The 21,500-nt window shown below is 33.6% G+C and overlaps 1 protein-coding gene across 1 annotated transcript in view; it reads left to right on the top strand.

Moving 5' to 3' along the window:
* LOC143236322 (uncharacterized) overlaps window positions 1–21,500 on the top strand; it is a 43,123-nt gene that overhangs the window by 3,820 nt on the left and 17,803 nt on the right. Inside the window, exons 2-5 of the mRNA XM_076474599.1 lie at window positions 4,997–5,147; window positions 11,814–12,284; window positions 12,498–12,648; window positions 12,833–13,011. Coding sequence (XP_076330714.1) covers window positions 4,997–5,147; window positions 11,814–12,284; window positions 12,498–12,648; window positions 12,833–13,011 — 952 coding nt within the window. The remainder of the gene's footprint in view (window positions 1–4,996; window positions 5,148–11,813; window positions 12,285–12,497; window positions 12,649–12,832; window positions 13,012–21,500) is intronic.

Raw genomic sequence — 21,500 nt, 5'->3', positions numbered from 1 at the left:
AACAGAGACGTGTTTTAAACACACCTTTTTAAATCAGTAATCAAGATACGTATTTTAAAGAATCCTTCTTAAATCAGTAACCAATATACGTATTTTAAATACACCTTCTTAAATCAGTAATCATGATAAGTTTTTTAAACACACAATCTTACAGTAGTAATCCATATATGTATTTCAACACACTTTTTTCAATAAGAAATGAAGAGACGTGTTTTAAACACACTTTCTTTAATCAGTATTCAAGACACTAGTTTAAACACAGTTTTTAAATTAGCAATCAAGTACGTATTTTAAACACATCTTCTTAAATGAGTTATAAAGATACGTATTTTATATACACACCTCTTCAATCAGAAATCAAGTGACGTATTTTAATCAACTTTCTAACCTAAGTAATGAAGACATGTGAACTTACCTTCTTAAACCAGTAATTAAGAGACGTATATTAAACAGATCTTCTTAAATCAGTAATCAAGATAAGTATTTTGAACACACCTACTGACGGTAGTCATCCATATACGTATTTTAAACACACCTTCTAATATCAATAATCACTATAAGTAATTTAAACACATCTTCTTAAATCAGTAATCAAAGAACATATTTTAAACACACCTTCTAATATCAGTAATCACTGTAAGTAATTTAAACACTTCTTCTTAAATCAGTAATCAAGGAACGTATTTTAAACACATTTTGATATCAGTAATCAAGATGCGTCTATTAAACAGACCTTTTTAAATCAATAATCAAGATAAGTATTTTAAATATACCTTCTGACGGTAGTAATCCATATACGTATTTTAAACACACCTTCTAATAACAGTAATCAGTATACATAATTTAAAACACACCTTGTGATATCAGTAATAAGAAACCTATTTTAAACAAACCTTCTAACAGTAGTAATCCATATACTATTTTAAACACACCTTCTAATAACAGTAATCAGTATACATAATTTAAACACACCTTGTGATATCAGTAATAAGAAACCTATTTTAAACAAACCTTCTAACAGTAGTAATCCATATACTATTTTAAACAATTTCTGACATCAGAAATCAATGTACTTATTTTAAACACAATTTATTAAGTCAGTAATCAAGAGACGTATTTTAACACATCTTCTGATATCAGTAATGAAGGTAAGTATTTTAAACACACCTTCTCGGATCAGGAATCAAGAGACGTGACCTCACCTTCTAAAACCAGTAATTAATAGAAGTAGTTTAAGCACACCTTCTGATATCAGTAATCAAGATACGTATTTTAAAGACACCTTTTGACAGTAGTAATCCATATACGTATTTTGAACACGTTCTTAAAGCAGTAATCAAGATACGTATTTTAAACACTTTCTGACATCAGAAATCAAGGTACGTATTTTAAACACTTTCTGACATCAGAAATCAAGGTACGTATATTAAAAACACTTTCTTAAGTCAGTCAGTAATCAAGACACGTATTTTAAACACACATTCCTAAATGAATAATCAAGGTACATATTTTAAACACACCTTCTGATATCAGTAATCAAGATATGTATTTCAAACACATCTTTTTAAATCAATAATCAATAGGCGTATTTTATATACACCTTTTTCCAGTAATCAAGGTACGTTTTATAAACATACCTTCTTGGATCAGTAATCAAGAGACTACTTTAAACACACTTTCTTAACTCAGTTTCCATGAGACGTATTTTAAACACACTTAATTGAATCAGTAATCAAAAGACGTATTTTAAACACACCTTTCTTAAGGAGTAATCAAGGTACGTATTTCAAACACACCTTCTGATATCAGTAATAAAGTTAGGTATTTTTAACTTTTTAAATCACAAATGAAGAGACGTACTTTAAACACACCTTCTCAAATAAGTAATCGAAAAACGTGATTTGAACACACCTTCCTAAATCAGTAATCAAGAGACGTGTTTTAAACACTTCTTCTTAAATAGGTAATCAAAGTACATATTTTAAACAAACCTACCTAATCAGTAATCAAGGTACGTAATTTAAACACACCATCTTCAATGAGTAATCAACATACGTATTTTAAACACCCCTTCTCGGATCACGGATCAACAGACGTATTTTAATCACACCTTCTGACATCTGTAATCAAGATACCTATTTTAAACAAACCTTCTGACAGTAGTAATCCATATACGTATTCTCAACACACCTTTTAAATCAGTAATTAAAATAAGTATTTTAATCACACCTTCTGACATCAATAATCAAGATACCTATTTTAAACAAACCTTCTGACAGTAGTAATCCATATACGTATTTTCAACACACCTTTTTAAATCAGTAATTAAGATAAGTATTTTAAACACATCTTCTGATGTCAATAAAAGAGATACGTATTTTAATTACACATTCTTAAATCAATAATCAAGATGAGTATTTTTAACACATTCTGATGTCAGTAATTAAGATGAGTATTTTTAACATCTTCTGATATCAGTAATCAAGAGACGTATTTAATCACACCTTAAATAAGTAATCAAGATACGTATTTTAAACACACTTTCTGACATCAGAAATCAAGGTACGTATATTAAACACACTTTCTTAAGTCAGTAATGAAGATACATATTTTAAACACACCTTCTTATACAGTAATCAAAGTACGTATTGTAAAAACTTTTTGAATGAAAATGAAGAGACGTATTTTAAACACATCTTCTTAAACAAGTTATCAGGATACGTATTTTATACACACCTTCTTGAATCAGGAAACAAGAGACGTATTTCAATCACATATTCTGGCATCTGTAATCAAGATACCTATTTTAAACACACCTTCTGACACTAGTAATCTATATACGTATTTTCAACATACCTTTTTAAATCGGTAATTAAGATAAGTATTTTAAACACACCTTCTGATATTAGTAATCAAAATACGTATTTTAAACACACCTAGTGATATGACTAAACAAGATACGTATTTTAAAGACACCTTCTTATACCAGTAATCAAGGTACATATTTTCAACATATCTTCTGAAACGAGTAATCAAGGTACGTGCTATAAACATACCTTCTTGGATCAGGAATCAAGTGAGGTATTTTAATATATATGTATTTTGAACACATCTTTTGATATCAGTATTTAATATTCGTATTTCAAACACACCTTCTGAAGTCAGTAATACATATATGTATTTTGAACATCTTCTGATATCAGTAACCAAAAGATGTATTTAAACACACATTAAATCAGTAATCAAGATGCGTTTTGAAACACACCTTCTGATATCATTAATCAAGATACGTATTTTAAGCACACCTTCTGATATCATTAATCAAGATACGTATTTTAAGCACACCTTCTGATATCAGTAATGATGGTACTTATATGAAACACACTTTCTTAAATCAGTAATGAAGATACGTATTTTAAACACACCTTTTTAAATCAGTATCGAAGAGGCTATTTTAAACACACCTTTAAATCAGTAAACAGGAGACGTATTTTATACCTACCTTCTTAAGTTAACTATAAATATACGTATTTTATCAGTTCATAATTAAGTTACGTGACAGATAACAATGATAAACCAGCTGCTACTTTGTTTACATCATAAGTCCATCAATGGGATAGCAATAAGTGTATGAATTCACGTCGTTAAAATAAGCGGTTCCATTTTCCTCTGTTGACACAGGAGATAGCCCGCTGTAGATATGCTATAAGAAAACGGAAACAATGAAATCCGATGAACGTCACTAAGATTGGAGTTTGAGTGAAAGTAAATAATGAAAAATGAAACTATCAGAAAACAAATAGTTAAATAGGATAAGGTGAGATAGATATTGGAAGCCATTTTTATATATAGCTTAAACTGTGACATATCCCGAACAATATAATGATGTTTATCATTTATTTAAACAAAATTACTTTCACTGGTTGTTTGCAATTAAGCATACAGCTACACAACTGGCGAGCCACCTACCAGGGGTATCGAAACCCGGATTCCAGTGTTGTAATTTAAATTTGCAAATTAAAAAGATTTCTCTCTGTGTGAAGCCTGGTTTGTTATTTCTTAAGATTCTTTGACATTTCTTTTTTGACCTGTTCATGTGATCGTGACAGTTTTAACAGTTCTATATTTACGTTCGTGATCGAACGTCACCATGCATGTGATGTACAATTTTCCACTTTAACTTCTCCAGTGAGTTTAACCGCGCGCTGTTTCCTTGAATAAAACCGACTCGATAAAATAACTATGTGTACCACAGTCACCTAGAAACCTGGAATACGGAGAACACGTTGTAAACAATTTCTTTCCAGGAAATATCAGTTTTCAAAAAGAATTAATTTATTAAATAAGTTATACATTGTTCTGGAAAAATCTAATCTTATAAGGAAGTTACTTTGTAGTAATGTGACGTTATACACACACATTATTTATTATGTTTGTTATTCCACACACGCATGTATTTATTATACTTGATGTTCTAAACACACACACATGTATTTATTATACTTGATATTCTACACACATACGTATTTATTATACTTGATGTTCTACACACACACACATGTATTTATTATACTTGATATTTTACACACACATGTATTTATTTTACTTGATGTTCTACATACACCGATGTATTTATTATATTTGATGTTCCAGACACACACATGTATTTATTATAGTTGATATTCTATACACACATGTATGTATTACACTTGATGTTCTACATGATTTGTTTAACTATTTGTTTGAATGATATTTTAGACAATTTTAATATTTGTAGTATTCTGGTTTTACTCGACTTCTGCGTCTTTTGATCTGAAGAAATTCTCAGTACAAAAGTCAAACAGACGCAAACATTTAAAGTCGAAACTCCAGAGAGTGTTTTAAATAATGTTAATATGATTCATAATCACTGTTAGTTATGTGTTTTTTTTTTAATTTACTGTCCTATTTTCGTGTTCTTAATATGATGATTGCTTCATGCTCTTTCAACGTTTAGAAACAACTCGTATCACATTGCTATTACAGGTCTAGCCGTTTCTGTCATATTAACTTTATTGGTTCATGCTTCAATCGCTCCCAGTGAAACAACCGAAAATAACTCAGATCTCGGATTTCCTGAACTTCCTCCACCTTGCCCAACCATTCAAGTAAGCAAATACCTTTTAAGCCTAAGTTTGTTTCTTCTAATTTACATTTTATTAGAAACAATACTTCCGCAACACACCCTTACTGTGAGAGACGATAATCTGCTGCGTGATAATCATCTCGAAATTGGTTAAAGAGGAAACAATAGATGTATATATTTATCCCGGCATGGCATGGTGGTTAAGGCACTCGACTCGTAATACGAGCATTGCGGGTTCGAATCTCCATCGCACCATACTTGTTCACCCTTTTAGAAGTGGGGGCGTTATAAAGTAAGGGTGAATCCCACTATTCGTTAGTAAAAGAGCAACCCAAGAGTTGGCAACTCGTGGGTGGTGATGACTACCTCCCTTCCCTCTACCCTTAGACTGCTAAATTAGGGTCGGCCAGCGCAGATAGCCCTTGTGTAGCTTTGCGCGAAATTCAAACTAAATATATATGTTTAGAACAAAAGTTATTTTTCTTCCTACGATTAATTAATTATTTTCGTGTTACTTTATATTTAACTGTTCTAATCATTTCCATCCCTTTTAACTTTCAGTTTATGCATGACTTTTGACAACTGTGAAAGTATATTTACTCGTTAAACTATTTTATTCACGTTCGCATTTTTTTTGTCACAAAACTTATTCCCCAACAACTCAGCAGTAAGTACGAATTCCTATAAGTGTAAAAACTGAGTTTAGATACCCGTGGTGGATACATCGCAGATAGCCCATTCTGTAGCTTCACTGTTATCAACAAAATGGTAACCGAGGTAAAATTTCAATGCTTTCTTTGAAACGCCACAGAAGCTTTTTTTCTCTCTTTGGAATAAGATAAAAACTTTTCTAATAATCTAGCGACATTCTATTTCTGGTTTAATTTCTCGTTTCTACGACTTCAGTGTCTTTCAAATCACACTTGTTTTTGTCTGCCAAAATTAAACACCAGAAACACTCAATTATTGTTTGTTTTTGAATTTCGCGCAAATCTACACGAGGGCTATCTGTGCTAGCCGTCATTAATTTAGTAGTGTAAGACTAGAGAGAAGGCAACTAGTCATCACCACCCACCGCCAACTCTTGGGCTATTCTTTTACCAACGAATAGTGGGATTGACTGTCACATAATAATGCCCCACGGCTGAAAGAACGAGCATGTTTGGTGCGACGGGGATTTGAATCCACGACCCTCAGATTACGAGTCGAATGCCTTAACTCACCTGGCCATGCCGGGCCTAAATTAATTATTATTTTCAGTATGTGTCGTGTGTTTTACTATGGTGTTTTAAGGTTGTACAAACATGTTTTTTTTTACATGTAAGTGAAATATTTCATTTACGTTGGTTGAAATAACCAAAAACTGTATGCTATTTTGTCATTGTTATTATGCAATAGCAGAATTAGAAAAAAAATCACTTACTTACTGACTTTATTGCAAAAATATATCAAAAAGCAAAGTGTTTATTATTTATCTACGTGTTTAAGGTTTTGTACAACCCTAATCTGTTAATAAGTATTATAGAACAAAAACTAGATGTATGGAAGTGTTCTGTTCGAAGAATAAACAAAACCAAAACTATAAGTGACAAATACTATTATTTCATGCTTTTAAAGTTCATATGGCATGCTCTATTGTAGGCTACAGAATACATAATTCTTCTCGTGATTCATAGCATGCGCACATTTTACTGACGTTACGATCGTACAAATTTAAGTTTTAAGCGCCCTTTAGGTGACGTCATTTTAGTATCTACTGACTGACTGACTGACAGACAACAAACTACTATATATTTGTGCGAGTGGCTAAAACAGGTCACTCTTAGCCAGCATCGGACTCCATTTCGGGGAAATAAATAAACATAAAATAATTTATTATCTTAGTGACGACAAGCGTACTAACATTGATAATGGTATAAATAGCCCATTGTCAATCAATTGTTAGCTTGTTTTTAAGTGTCTGTTGTGTTTTGAGAGAATTAAGTGCTTGCTAAACACGTTACTTAGTTATAAAAAGTAGGTTTCGATCGCATAACACGTGATTGGTTTTACTTGATTTGTCTCTTTACCTGTCTGTTGTTAGGTGTCTAAACTGTGTCATTGAGTCGAAGGTGCTTTAAAGTCGATATTGGTGATCAACGGAAATTAAAATACATCTACATTACTTCATTTAAATAATTATAGATAGCTAGAGGGTGGGGGTACTGGTAGGATTCGAACTCTACATGTTAAAGAGGATAGCCTTAGGTAGATAAGAATATCGGAGAAAAATGTGAGAAACTCACCTGTAAACAACTGTCGTATTTTAAAACTGAGACCTTAGTTTATCTTGCAGGGAAACGTTAATAAATATAGTAGACTCCGAGGTCTTTTTTTGTCAGTTCTAAGAACTGATGTAGCTTTTCTTTTGTAAACTTGTTACGCAGGGTGTTTTTGTCAATGTACACTATAACACTACCAGATTCCGGGATGTTTCACTTTGAGAAGTAAATGTCACTAGGGTCTCACTTTTAAATGGGTAATACTACCTAATGACAGGAATACTGTTTGTCCACACTAAGTAACCTTCTTACCCCATTCTTCAACACATCACTAGCACTATACCCCATTCTTCAGCACATCACTAACATTATACCCCATTCTTCAGCACATCACTAACATTATACCCCATTCTTCAGCACATCACTAACATTATACCCCATTCTTCAACACATCACTAACATTATACCCCATTCTTCAACACATCACTAACATTATACCCCATTATTCAACACATCACTAACATTATACCCCATTCTTCAACACATCACTAACATTATACCCCATTCTTCAGCACATCACTAACACTATACCCCATTCTTCAGCACATCACTAACACTATACCCCATTCTTCAGCACATCACTACACTATACCCCATTCTTCAGCATATCACTAACATTATACCCCATTCTTCAGCACATCACTAACATACTATCACTAACATTATACCCCGTTCTTCAGCACATCACTAACATTATACCCCGTTATTCAGCACATCACTAACATTATACCCCATTCTTTCAGCATTCATTGAACATTATACCCCGTTCTTCAGCACATCACTAACACTATACCCCATTCTTCAACACATCACTAACATTATACCCCATTCTTCAACACATCACTAACATTATACCCCGTTATTCAACACATCACTAACATTATGCCCCGTTCTTCGGCGCATCATTAACTTATACCCCGTTCTTCAGCACATCACTAACATTATATCCCATTCTTTCAGCACATCACTAACATTATACCCCGTTCTTCAGCACATCATTAACACTATACCCCATTCTTCAGCACATCACTAACACTATACCCCATTATTCAGCACATCACTAACATTATACCCCATTATTCAGCACATCACTAACATTATACCCCATTCTTCAGCACATCATTAACATTATACCCCATTCTTCAGCACATCACTAACACTATACCCCATTATTCAACACATCATTAACATTACTCCCCATTATTCAACACATCATTAACATTATTCCCCATCCTTCATCACATTATCTACATGAGCTACATGAGGGCTATCTCTGTTAATTGTTCCTAATTTTAAAATAATAGAGTTACTCTTATGATGCATCCATGGGGAGTAACCGAATAAGAAACACAGAATCTCAGATCACAGACGGATAGAAAGAACATCACCAATACAGGCCAACATCACCTCTCATCAACTGGGGAAAGAACTTTAACAAGACAGGCCAACATCACCTCTCATCAGTTAGAGAAAGAACATTACCAATACAGGCCAACATCACCTCTCATTAGTTAGAGAAAGAACATTACCAATACAGGTTAACATCACCTCTCATCAGTTAGAGAAAGAACATTACCAATACAGGCCAACATCACCTCTCATCAACTGAGGAAAGAACTTTAACAAGACAGGCCAACATCACCTCTCATCAACTGTGGAAAGAACTTTAACAAGACAGGCCAACATCACCTCTCATCAACTGTGGAAAGAACTTTAACAAGACAGGCCAACACCATCCTCATCAGTTTGGGAAAGAACTATACCAAGACAGGCCAACATCACTCTCATCAGTAAAGGAAAGAACTATACCAAGACAGGCCAACATTACTCTCTTCAAATAAGGAAATGACTTTACCAAGACAGGCCAACACCATCATTATCAGTTAGGGAAAGAACTATACCAAGACAGGCCAATATCACCTCTCATCAGTAAAGGGAGTATACCAAGACAGGCCAACATTACCCTCTTCAAGTAAGGAAATGACTTTACCAAGACAGACCAACACCACCCTTATTAGTGAAGAACTATACCAAGACAGACCAATACCACTCTCATCAGTAAAGGAAAGAACTATACCAAGACAGGCCAACATCACCTCTCATCAACTGTGGAAAGAACTTTAACAAGACAGGCCAACACCATCATCATCAGTTTGGGAAAGAACTATACCAAGACAGGCCAATACCACTCTCATCAGTAAAGGAAAGAACTATACCAAGACAGGCCAACATTACTCTCTTCAAATAAGGAAATGACTTTACCAAGACAGGCCAACACCATCATTATCAGTTAGGGAAAGAACTATACCAAGACAGGCCAATACCACCCTCATCAGTAAAGGGAAGAAGTATACCAAGACAGGCCAACATTACCCTCTTCAAGTAAGGAAATGACTTTACCAAGACAGACCAACACCACCCTTATTAGTGAAGAACCGTACAAAGAGAGGCCAATACCACCCTCATCAGTAAAGAATCTTACTAAGATTGGCCAACAGATAACAGTTTGTTTGGTTTTCCTCAGAGTTATTTACCAGTACCATTAAGTGCGAGGGTAATTTTATGACATCAGGCCACGAACCATGAATTCTTTAATTCACAAATTGAGAACAAACATTATACTACAAATATCATTATCGTTTTAGAAACTCTTTCACCTTTGTTCTTCATTCCCAAATTGCGAGTTTTGGTACTGAACGATAACTATTTTGTTCAGTTACTTGTGGGAAACTAATGATAGATCTAAACTTCTTTCCTGTCTCTGATAGTGAATATGAAATAGACAGATTAAGGGAAATAAGTGTACAGTTGACGAGGTCTTCATCATACATTTTACATCCATTAGTAATTTCTATTCCCATAACAACGGAATTGAAGCTGGCTTTTGCTACTGTAATGCCAGTCAATAACACAGTGTTCGATTTTATAAAGACAAGCTTCGTGAAGGTGTTGGCTAGAATCAGGCAGATTTTACTCCATTAAAACGTTTCATAGAAATCAGAGTATTCAAAGAAATGTGGCTGTCATTAATTGTTTATTTCCTAATAAACACAACAAGTAAATAGTTTAAACATTTCATTTAAAGCAACCACATTACAAATAGTGTTATCTCTCAGGTCTTGACATATCATTAGTTCTTTTCTGACTGACAATCTATCAGGTTATATATACTTGACAGTATTATCTAATCAGGTTACGTATCATTAGTTCTTTTTCTGACAAGGTTATATATACTTGACACTGTTATCTATCAGGTTACGTATCATTAGTTCTTTTTCTGACAAGGTTATATATACTTGACACTGTTATCTATCAGGTTACGTATCATTAGTTCTTTTTCTGACAAGGCTATATATACTTGACACTGTTATCTAACAGGTTACGTATCATTAGTTCTTATTCTGACAAGGTTATATATCCTTGACACTGTTATCTATCAGGTTACGTATCATTAGTTCTTGTTTTGACAAAGTTATATATCCTTTACACTGTTATCTCTCAGGTTACGTATCATTAGTTTTTTGTTTTGACAAAGTTATATATCCTTTACACTGTTATCTCTCAGGTTACGTATCATTAGTTCTTGTTTTGACAAAGTTATATATCCTTTACACTGTTATCTCTCAGGTTACGTATCATTAGTTCTTGTTCTGACAAGGTTATATATCCTTTACACTGTTATCTCTTAGGTTACGTATCATTAGTTCTTGTTCTGACAAGGTTATATATCCTTTACACTGTTATCTCTCAGGTTACGTATCATTAGTTCTTGTTCTGACAAGTTTATATATCCTTTACACTGTTATCTCTCAGGTTACGTATCATTAGTTCTTGTTCTGACAAGGTTATATATCCTTTACACTGTTATTTCTCAGGTTACGTATCATTAGTTCTTGTTCTGACAAGGTTATATATCCTTTACACTGTTATCTCTCAGGTTACGTATCATTAGTTCTTGTTCTGACAAGGTTATATATCCTTTACACTGTTATCTCTCAGGTTACGTATCATTAGTTCTTGTTCTGACAAGGTTATATATCCTTTACACTGTTATCTCTCAGGTTACGTATCATTAGTTCTTGTTCTGACAAGTTTATATATCCTTTACACTGTTATCTCTCAGGTTACGTATCATTAGTTCTTGTTCTGACAAGGTTATATATCCTTTACACTGTTATCTCTCAGGTTACGTATCATTAGTTCTTGTTCAAACAATATGATTTATCATTGTTTCGTTCATTCTAAATGGTGCGTTCATTGGTTTACTATAAGTCGCAATAAAGCTCACTTTAAAATACTAATTTGATACACAAACAGTTTTCCGTGTTTCATAACTAACTTGGAATGTTTTTTTTCTGCACACTCAGTGTGACCCTGACGGAAAGTGTGCCGAGATATGTTCTTCCTATCCTTATTATCCCTGGATCAGTGAGAATGGAACAATTACTTGTCCCCTTGGATATTACTTCTGTGTTGAGACAGAAGACTGTGCAGTATGTCGAAATAAGAAGAAAGGTTCGTCTTGCTCCCCTGGGGCGGCCTATTGTTTGGATCAATGTCCGTCAGGTCTCGTGTTCTGTGAAGATCGACAGACCTGTCTGCCATCTTGTACAGACACTGCTCTTTGTGCTCCTGAAGAAATATTTTGCCCCAGGTTCCAAGCTTGTTCCAACGTGTCAGAATGTTTCAGAAACGAGTCGTCGTGTAACATTATATTAAATATAACAACGACGTCAACCCCGATATTTTGCTTCAATAGAAATATTTGCCCGCAAAATTCTACTTGTTGTCCAAGCGACGAATTGGCCATCTGTATCACGGATTCCGGCGTTCCTCTGGTGAGTTGCTAAGAAACTATTATACAGCTGTTCTTGCTTCGCAACTCGAGGTCTATCATTAGACCAACGGGATTGACAGTATTAAATAGAACAAAGGACTGTGGGAAATCTAAAATTTTTATTTTATAATTAAGATCATATCCTCATAATATTTTTGAAACTTGAATCAATTTAGAGCCAACCGTATCAATTTTGTATGTTTACTTTGCACAGAACAAATCTGAAGTGCCAGTTCCTATAGAAGCCAGGTTCACGGACACACTGGATGCAGTGGATATTTCTTTTACGACCGCATTAACTCCTCAGGGTCCAATCAACTGTTTTAGAGTATTCGACCAGTTCAGTTTAAATCTGTTTGGTCAAGGTACGATAGCTAATAGCGTTCTGGAAGTAATAGTTTAAAACAAGTGACTGCTGTATTGTTGATGATTTTTGCATGAATTGAATAAAATTCGAGTTTTTAATTTCAATAGAATACAAATAATTTATTTTAATAGATTTCAAGTTATTTATTTTAATAAAATTACGTTAATTATCATGAAATACAGGCCCGTCCTGTGTAAGTATAGCCGACACCATGATTGTCTATCTCGGAGAAGAACCTGCTTTATCATTCAGTAATATACTGACCCTGCGGACTGGTAACGACATGTATAATCGAGACAAATCATCAGAAAAAGGATTTGAGGCTACTGGAATGATCAGAGTAGAAAATGCTGTTAGTCCGGTAAGTTTAAATTAAACACATTTTAGTACCTGTAACTTTATAATAAGACGTGTATGTATTTCAACTGTTTAGAAATTCATGTCGAAATAAAGTAAATTCTGTCTTCGTGCAGTTTACTCCATACTTTGAACTGTTCGGTCCGAGTGAAGTCTGTGGAGGAACCATAAATATTACCGTGACTGACGTCACAGCTGACGCATGTCATGAAATGGATTACTTCAGCAGTATCTTCCCGACAGATACTTCAGGTAACATTTGTTTGTGTGTTAAACATATGTGACACTTTAGGTAACACTTGCTTGTGTGTTAAACATACGTGACACTCCAGATAACATCTGTTTGTGTGTTAACATACAAGGTGCTTGTTTGTGTATTAAACATATGTGACACTTACAGTATCATCTGTCTGTTTGTTAAACATACGTGACATTTCAGGTAACGTCTGTATGTAGTTAAACAATGTTTTAGAACAACATGGGTTCTATTGGATCATCTCGGTTGTTCCACATTACAAACTAAATTAACTTAAAAACATAAAGCTAACCCTTATCATTCATGTACTTATCAAGGTTTTAAATTTACTATGTCTACAATATCTGAAGACAACCCAGTCCAAAAACCAACCACCCTGTTACAAAAAATAAAACTGTTTTAGCTGAAGATGATTTCTACCCTGCCAAAATTTATATTTGTGTCCCTTAGTCCTAATATTGTCACTTTTATTTATGAGAAAAAAAAGATTCATCAACACTATTAATTCCCTTAATAAGCTTAAAAACTTAAATCAAGAACTTCTTAACCTTTCTTTTCCAAGAGAAAACATTTTTTAGAGATTTCAGTCTCTCCTTGAATAAAAACTCCTTCATCCCAGGCACCATTCTAATAACCCTTCTCTGAACACTTTCCAACAGTTCAACGTCTTTCATAAGGTATGGAGCCCAAGACTGAACACAATTAATATATCAAATGTGGCCTAACCAGTGACCTGTACAATGAAATTATAACCTATTTAGACTTGTATTCAATATTTCTGTAGAAACAACCTAAATTCCTATTTACTCTACCACTAGCAACAGCACACTGTTTGGATGGCTGTAGAGCCTGGTCAACCATTACACCAAGATCCCTTTCTTTCACGTCTCTGTTAAGTTTATTTACATCCACATTATACTTATAATTCAAACTATGATAACCCACATACATTATCTTGTATTTATTATAATTAAATTCCATCTACCATTTAGTTGCTCAACTCACTAGATGATCTAAATCCTTTTGTAAATCAGCAGCATCCTCTTCACAGCCAACACCACCCAATACTTTAATATCATCTATAAATGGGGCTCAGTCAAACCAGATCAACGTTGTAAGTGTACCTCGATCTTAGGACCCTTACTCTTTTTTATTTAAATAAATGACATAATTTGATGAAATGATTGATAGATTACTTACATTTATGTATGTCTGTTAAACACACGTGACACTTAGAATAACCTCTATCTGTGTGTTAAACATATGTGTCATTCAGGGTAACCCCTATCTGTGTGTTAGATATACGTAAAGTCGTTGTTTGGTTGGCTCTATTAATGCCTAATACATTACAAATGAGTTACGCTAAGCTAACCCTAACTTAGAACTGTTCGCTAGAAGAATAACCTATCTTAAATGGCTTCCTTCCCTTAATCGCATAATAGGATTTATTGTCACTTTTGTGAAAAACATGCTTATCTAAAAGTGCGTATTTAGAGGGAAAATGCGGCTCGAACCTGACACCTTTCCACTCGCACATCAACGTCCGTCTTACAAACTGAGACAGAGGACAAGCTTCCTGTTGTCGAAACTGTCAGAAAAACATATTCAAAACCTTATTTTAAAATGATTTAACTACACGTGTTAATAGTTCTGTCTTCTTTTGTTTAAAGTGGGGGTTTTCATAAAGTGAATTATCCAACAACATAATAGAATGACGTACAATATTTCTCACCCAGTAACAACGTATAGAACTGTATCTCAGAACGGCTGGTATGGGTATTAAGACTTTTACTAATAAAGCAGAGAACAACGTTTCGATCTTCCTTAACAAAGAACCTGATGATGACCTAGGAAGGTCGAAACGTTGTTCTCTGCTTTATTAGTAAAAGTCTTAATACCCATACCAGCCGTTCTGAGATACATGTTTATTTCAAGTGGGTTTCTCGTCATCAAGAACGTATAGAACTGTGTACTGTGTTAAAGAAAATAGTACTGACACTAATAATAGATCAATAATATTCGATCCTTTCCTGAAGCCATGTTTATATTTTTATTATTTTTCTACCCCAAATGCTACTTGTTTCATAGTACTGTACAGATTTTACGAGTTGTATTACATTTCCATAAATGATTTCCTAATTTTAGTGGGTTATTTTCAGGCTATACAAGGTTATCTATTTAACCCTTTCGGTGGTATCAACTGTGACAATTTATGTCAAGTCAAAATATAACTCTTATTTAACTTTATTCACTAACAGTATTATTAAAAAATAACGTTTTGACTGTTTAATAATAAATACCACACAATTTTCTTTTCAAGATTTTCTTCTTTAGTTTGCCGTTAAGCCTAAAACCACACAATGGGCCATCGGTACTGTACCTGTCAGATATATCGGATTCTGCTGTTGTGCGTGTTTACGTATTGTAAGCCTTTAGATTTAAATTATAAAGCCACAATCCAGTGAGGCTAATCTAATTTTAAAGACGGATCAGACTTTTATTTCACTATGAACGCCCCCCAGTGGCTCAGCAATTATTAAGTATACATACAACGCTAAAAATCCGGTTTCGATAATCGTGGTTGGACAACACAGATAGTTTCCGGCTACTTTCTGCACAGTAAAAGTGCCATCTATCGGTTATTGTTACAAATATTTTTAATATTATGAATATGTTTTATTTCATAATAAAGATCTTATGGATATGTTTTAATCGTGTAAACACACCTCAATAAAATGTATGAAAAAAAGAAGAACCCTCTGCTGGCAAAAAATACAACTAGCCATTTTTGAAAGGAGAATTGTGGCGCCGGCATTTGTTGAGACGACGAAACAGATGGCATACGTAACCGAGTTCAATAGCTGCAATTGAGACAAATAACTGAGAAAGGAATCTCTTACAAAAATCAAGTTATTTAATAATGACAGGACCACTGACAGTTACAGCTAACACGCTACTCAATATCTTCTGAATTCACAGAACTGTCTTAGATGGTTAACATGTCGGGTTGGGTATCGAAACTCCAGGGTTCGTGTCAAATGTTGATAAACATGCTACGCTCTTCCAGTTGCAGAAGTGGCGTTATAATTGCGACAGTCAGTTGTGCTTCTTAGATAAAAGTTGTTATGTAAACGACAAGTGGTGTTACCTGGTCACTCTTTCTTTAGTCAGTATTCAGTTGAAAACTATCAAACTATTTCTACATCCGGGTGTATCTTATTTGATTATTGAAAACGTAAAGAAATTCTAATCTACAAAGTGAGTGAAATAGACTTGTTATGTCATAACCACAAACCAAAGCTGCATCCGATCGAGGAGGTTTTCGTGAAACATTGAATTTCGTGAGAAGAACAAAACATCTCTAGTTCAGTTCGTAGCACTTGTTGTTTGATAAGAAAACAATCACAGAAACATAACGGAATATGTATACATACATATATATATAAATTCAAACACTACATGTGTTTATATTTGTGTGTTATAAATATATAATGTTCCATACCCGTCTATTATAAACATTATAACTTCACAGTTATTTAGATATTTTAAAATATGTAATAAATTACAATATTTTATTAATAATGTTGATGTACTGATAAGAAAATTAATAGTTAATGGATTTAATAAAGAAATTGTAAGTAAAATTATTAAATTATTCTGTAATAAATACAAAAATGTATTAAATAAATACAAAGAAAGTAAAATCAGAGAAATTCTAGTAAGAATTATTTTTAGTTAAAAATAAGGTCATCTAAGAACTTGGCACTACTTTATGCAGATGTACACCTTGAGCCGCATATTAAAGCACGACAGTCACAGTAAACTGTCACTTTACTGATGTCGTGTTAATTAGTGCCTCTGCCATATTGGGCGCAAGAACGTTTACTTCAAGAGGTAAGTTTTATCTTATTTACCCCCAAACGGTAGTACCTTTTTTAAATCTTTTTTATGTTTTTGTTATTCTAACTTGGTAGAACAGTCACCTTCCCACAACTGTCTGCAGACAGTGAAGGCTGATATACGAGGGCTGTTCAAAAAATACGCGGACCGACGTCATAAAACAAAATGTACTTTATTTAGAAGTTACAGGTCTGGGACCCCTTCAAGGTACTCTCCTCCCCAACGCACACACTTATCCCAACGGTGTTTCCACTTGTTGAAACAGTCCTGGTACGCTTCTTTTGTAATGTCCTCCAGCTCCTTCGTCGCATTTGCCTTAATCTCGGGAATCGTCTCAAATCTTCTTCCTTTCAAGGGTCTTTTGAGTTTGGGGAACAAGAAAACATCGCAAGGAGCAAGGTCAGGTGAGTAGTGGGGAAGAACAGTGATCGAGTGTTTGGCCAATAACGCACGAGTTCTGAGGCAAAAATTTCGCAGCAACGCGGTGCATCTTCAATTTTTCGGTCAAAATCTCGTAACAAGATCCAACTGATATCCCAAACTCTTCAGCAAACTCCCTAACAGTCAGACGTCGATTTGCCCGCACCAGGGTGTTGATTTTGTCGACGTGTGGGTCGTCAGTTGACGTGGAAGGACGTCCAGGACGCTCATCATCTTCAATGGACTGTCGACCATCCTTAAAACGTTCATGCCACTTGAAACATGCCGTACGCTTCATAGCAACATCACCGTAAGCCGTGTTAAGCATAGCAAAAGTTTCAGTCGCAGATTTTCCAAGTTTAACACAAAATTTCACAGCAAGTCGTTGCTTCTTCAGGTCATTCATTCTGAAATCCGCCAAACGAAAAAATCGCACTTCACTTAAAACCGCGTAGCTAATACACAAATGAAGATATCTGCAATCGGGAAATGGCGTCGTAATCAGCTGATCTGTGCGAACCTAGCGACACCAAGCGGATTTCACTGGAACCAACTGGAGCCGCGCAATTCAAACAGTCCGCGTATTTTTTGAACAGCCCTCGTAGATGTGGGGCGTTGTGGGCTCGAGCACCTACATTTCGCTCTCCTAATTTCTGATATTCTTATATGAGACTAGTGAATCGGAGGTTAAGACAGATAGACGATGTATCTCCACCCCAATATGGGTCCTTCTTCTTCAGTGACCTCCAAAACTAGGATAATTTTATATGTCCAGGTTGTAGCTTGTATCCTAGGATCCTTCTTAAAAATATGCAGTGTATTTTGTTTCTGGATTTAAAATTTATGTATATATATATATATATTTTTTTTTTTGATAGACGGTGTATCCCCACCGGAGTGTTGGTCCTACAGTCACCCCCAAACACGGTCCTTCCTTTTTATTTTATCTTATTTTACTTAATTCTTCAGTATTAATATCCTATATATATATATATATACATACATACTGTACAGGTTATATATATATATATATATATATATATATATATATATATAATTGTAAAAATTTTAGAGAAAATTAATATTGATACAGTTAATCAAATTAATTTAAAACAAAATCAAAAAGGAAGGATTATGTTAAAAACAGCAAATCCAAACCTTTGACTAATTATATTAGTTTGTTATAACCAAAAACAAGCCAAAACAAATATAAATTAAAATAAAAACGCTACATAAATTCAAAGGATCCCAGGATATAGGTTGTAATGCGGAATATAAAATGCACCCTAGGTTTACGAAGTGACTGTATGTAGAACTCACATTGCGGTGGGGATACACCGTTTATCAGTCTTAACCACCATTTGCCAGTCTTACATAAAGAAATAAAAATAAAGGAGTAGCAATAAATATGAAAATTAGGAGAGCGAGATGTGTGCGCTCAAACCCATAATGTCTCGCATCTATATTACCCTTCACTGTCTACACTACAGACAGCTGTGGGAAGGTGACAGTTCTTCAAAGTAAAGAGGAAAAAGAAGTTAATTGAAAAATAAGAATAAGAAAAGTAAGGCACTACCATTAAGGGTAAGTAAGTTAACTTACCTCTCGAAGTTAGCATTCCAGCCCCTATTATGGTGGCAAGGCACTAATTGGTTGCCTAGTAAACGAATTATACTAGTATGAAGGGTCCCATCCAGTTATTTAAATTAACTAGCATAACTCCCAACCACCAATCATTAAGTCTACTGCAATTAAACAAGCATTTACATTCGGTAAGGTTGTACATCCGCATACAGTAGTACCATGTTCTTAAATGACCTTATTCGAAACTAAAAACAGATATTAGAAAATGTTAATAAACTTTATTTAATTTTTATTTCTTTATATTTATTTAATATATTCTTGTATTTGTTACAAAATAGTTTAATAATGCTACTTAAAGTTTCTTTACTAAATCCATTAACTATTAATTTTTGTATCAGTATTTCAACATTACTAATAAAATATTGTAATTTATTACAAATTTTACAAAATCTTAATAAATGTGAACTTATAATGCTAATAACAGGAAAGTATGGTACATTGTTATTAAAAGAGGGTAAACCATATATTGAAAAGGTAAAATATTTTCTTTTATCAAAAATATTTGCATTGATATCCTTATCTATTATTTTAATTTCCAAATCTAAATAATGTGTTTCTATATTAGAAATTGAAGTATTTTCAATATTTAATTCTACTGGATAAATAATGTTAATAACGTTATTTATTTCAGGATTACTTACAGTAATTAAATCTTCTATATATCTGTAAGTTACGCTAAATATATCTGGATCTCTTAGTTTTCAATAAATATATTTTCATAATAGTAAAGGTGTAAATTTGCTATACAAGTAGAATAGTTAGCTTCCATTGGAACTCCTGTTACTTGTTTAAAACCCTGGTTATTGAAAAATGTATAATTATTGTAAATATAGAAACTTGTATATTTTATGTTTTTGGTGCTAAATATTCTTTGTTCCAGTTATATGAAAGGATAACAGAACTATTTTATTAATGATTTTAAAACAAAGATTAAATCATTTAATTGAAATGTGTTGCACAACGTGGTGAAATCAAATGTTTGAATATTTATTTGTTCACAATAACTTGGATATTTTAAAATATAGGTTCATTGATAATTGTTCTTATTGAATTAGAAATAAATCTGAATTTAATTGGATATTCATAGAGTTCGGGAATAGCACAAAGAAATGGTAAATCTACGTAAAATTCTGTTTAGAATAAAGTTTATTATAAGCCTTAACCACCTGGCCATGGCGGGCCTAATATATTCTATGGAATTCATTAAATTGTTTTTAACTTAAGTTCTGTGCAAATTTATATGTATATGGAATGGGTTAGAAGTTTGACCCGCATATTCTATATTACATTTTGTTCATGTTAATAGATGAGTTACATTTTCTCATTTTACAAAATGAATTTGTGCAATGGAAAAGTGTGACATAGTCACCAACAAACTACACACATGGAATATATTTTAGAGAAAATTAATATTGATAGAGTTAAGTAAATTAAATTAAAACTTTACTTTGAAGAGCAGTCACCTTCCCAGAACTGTCTGCAGGCAGTGAAGGGTGATATAGATGTGGGATGTTGTGGGATTGAACACCCACATCTCGCTCTCCTAATTTCTATATATTTACTTTTAGTTTCTATTACTATTCCTTTATTTTATTTCTTTATGTGAGCCTGGCGAATGGAGGTAAAGACTGATAGACAGTGTATCCCCACTGCAGTGTGGGCCGTACTTCTTCAGTCACCTCCAACACCTAAGGTATATTTTGTATCCCACTTTATAGCCTGTACTCTGAGATTCTTTAAATTGGTGCAGCATTTGTTTGTTTTTATTTTTGTTTCGTCTTTTTTTGGTTAAAACAAACTAATATAATTGTGTATTTATATATATGTCAGTGCGTGCTTGTATATACATATCTATATAAATATAATAATAATACTTGTGTCCAGAGAACATACTCCAGCTATTATGTTGTTATAAACTACGAGTTTCAGCTTTCATACAAACCTTGTGAAACTAAGACATGTCTTTGTTTAGATAGGGGCATCAGGTATGTTTTGTAACATCATACCACCATAATTATACTATCATCTATTATTCTGCTGTCGGAACTATAACCACTCTAACTATATTTATCGGATCTTTTAATATAAACCAAAATGACGGGAAAGACGTGTCAACATTAGTATTTGAGCCACACAGGGGAACAGCATTGTTCTAAATGAACCACACAAGGGAACAACGTTGTTCTAAATGAACAACACAAGGGAACAACATTGTTCTAAATGAACCACACAAGGGAACAACATTGTTCTGAATGAACCACACAGGGGAACAG

The sequence above is a fragment of the Tachypleus tridentatus genome, chromosome 13 (genome assembly GCF_004210375.1).
Source record: "Tachypleus tridentatus isolate NWPU-2018 chromosome 13, ASM421037v1, whole genome shotgun sequence".
NCBI lineage: Eukaryota > Metazoa > Arthropoda > Merostomata > Xiphosura > Limulidae > Tachypleus > Tachypleus tridentatus.
This window is presented reverse-complemented; position numbering and strand designations above follow the sequence as displayed.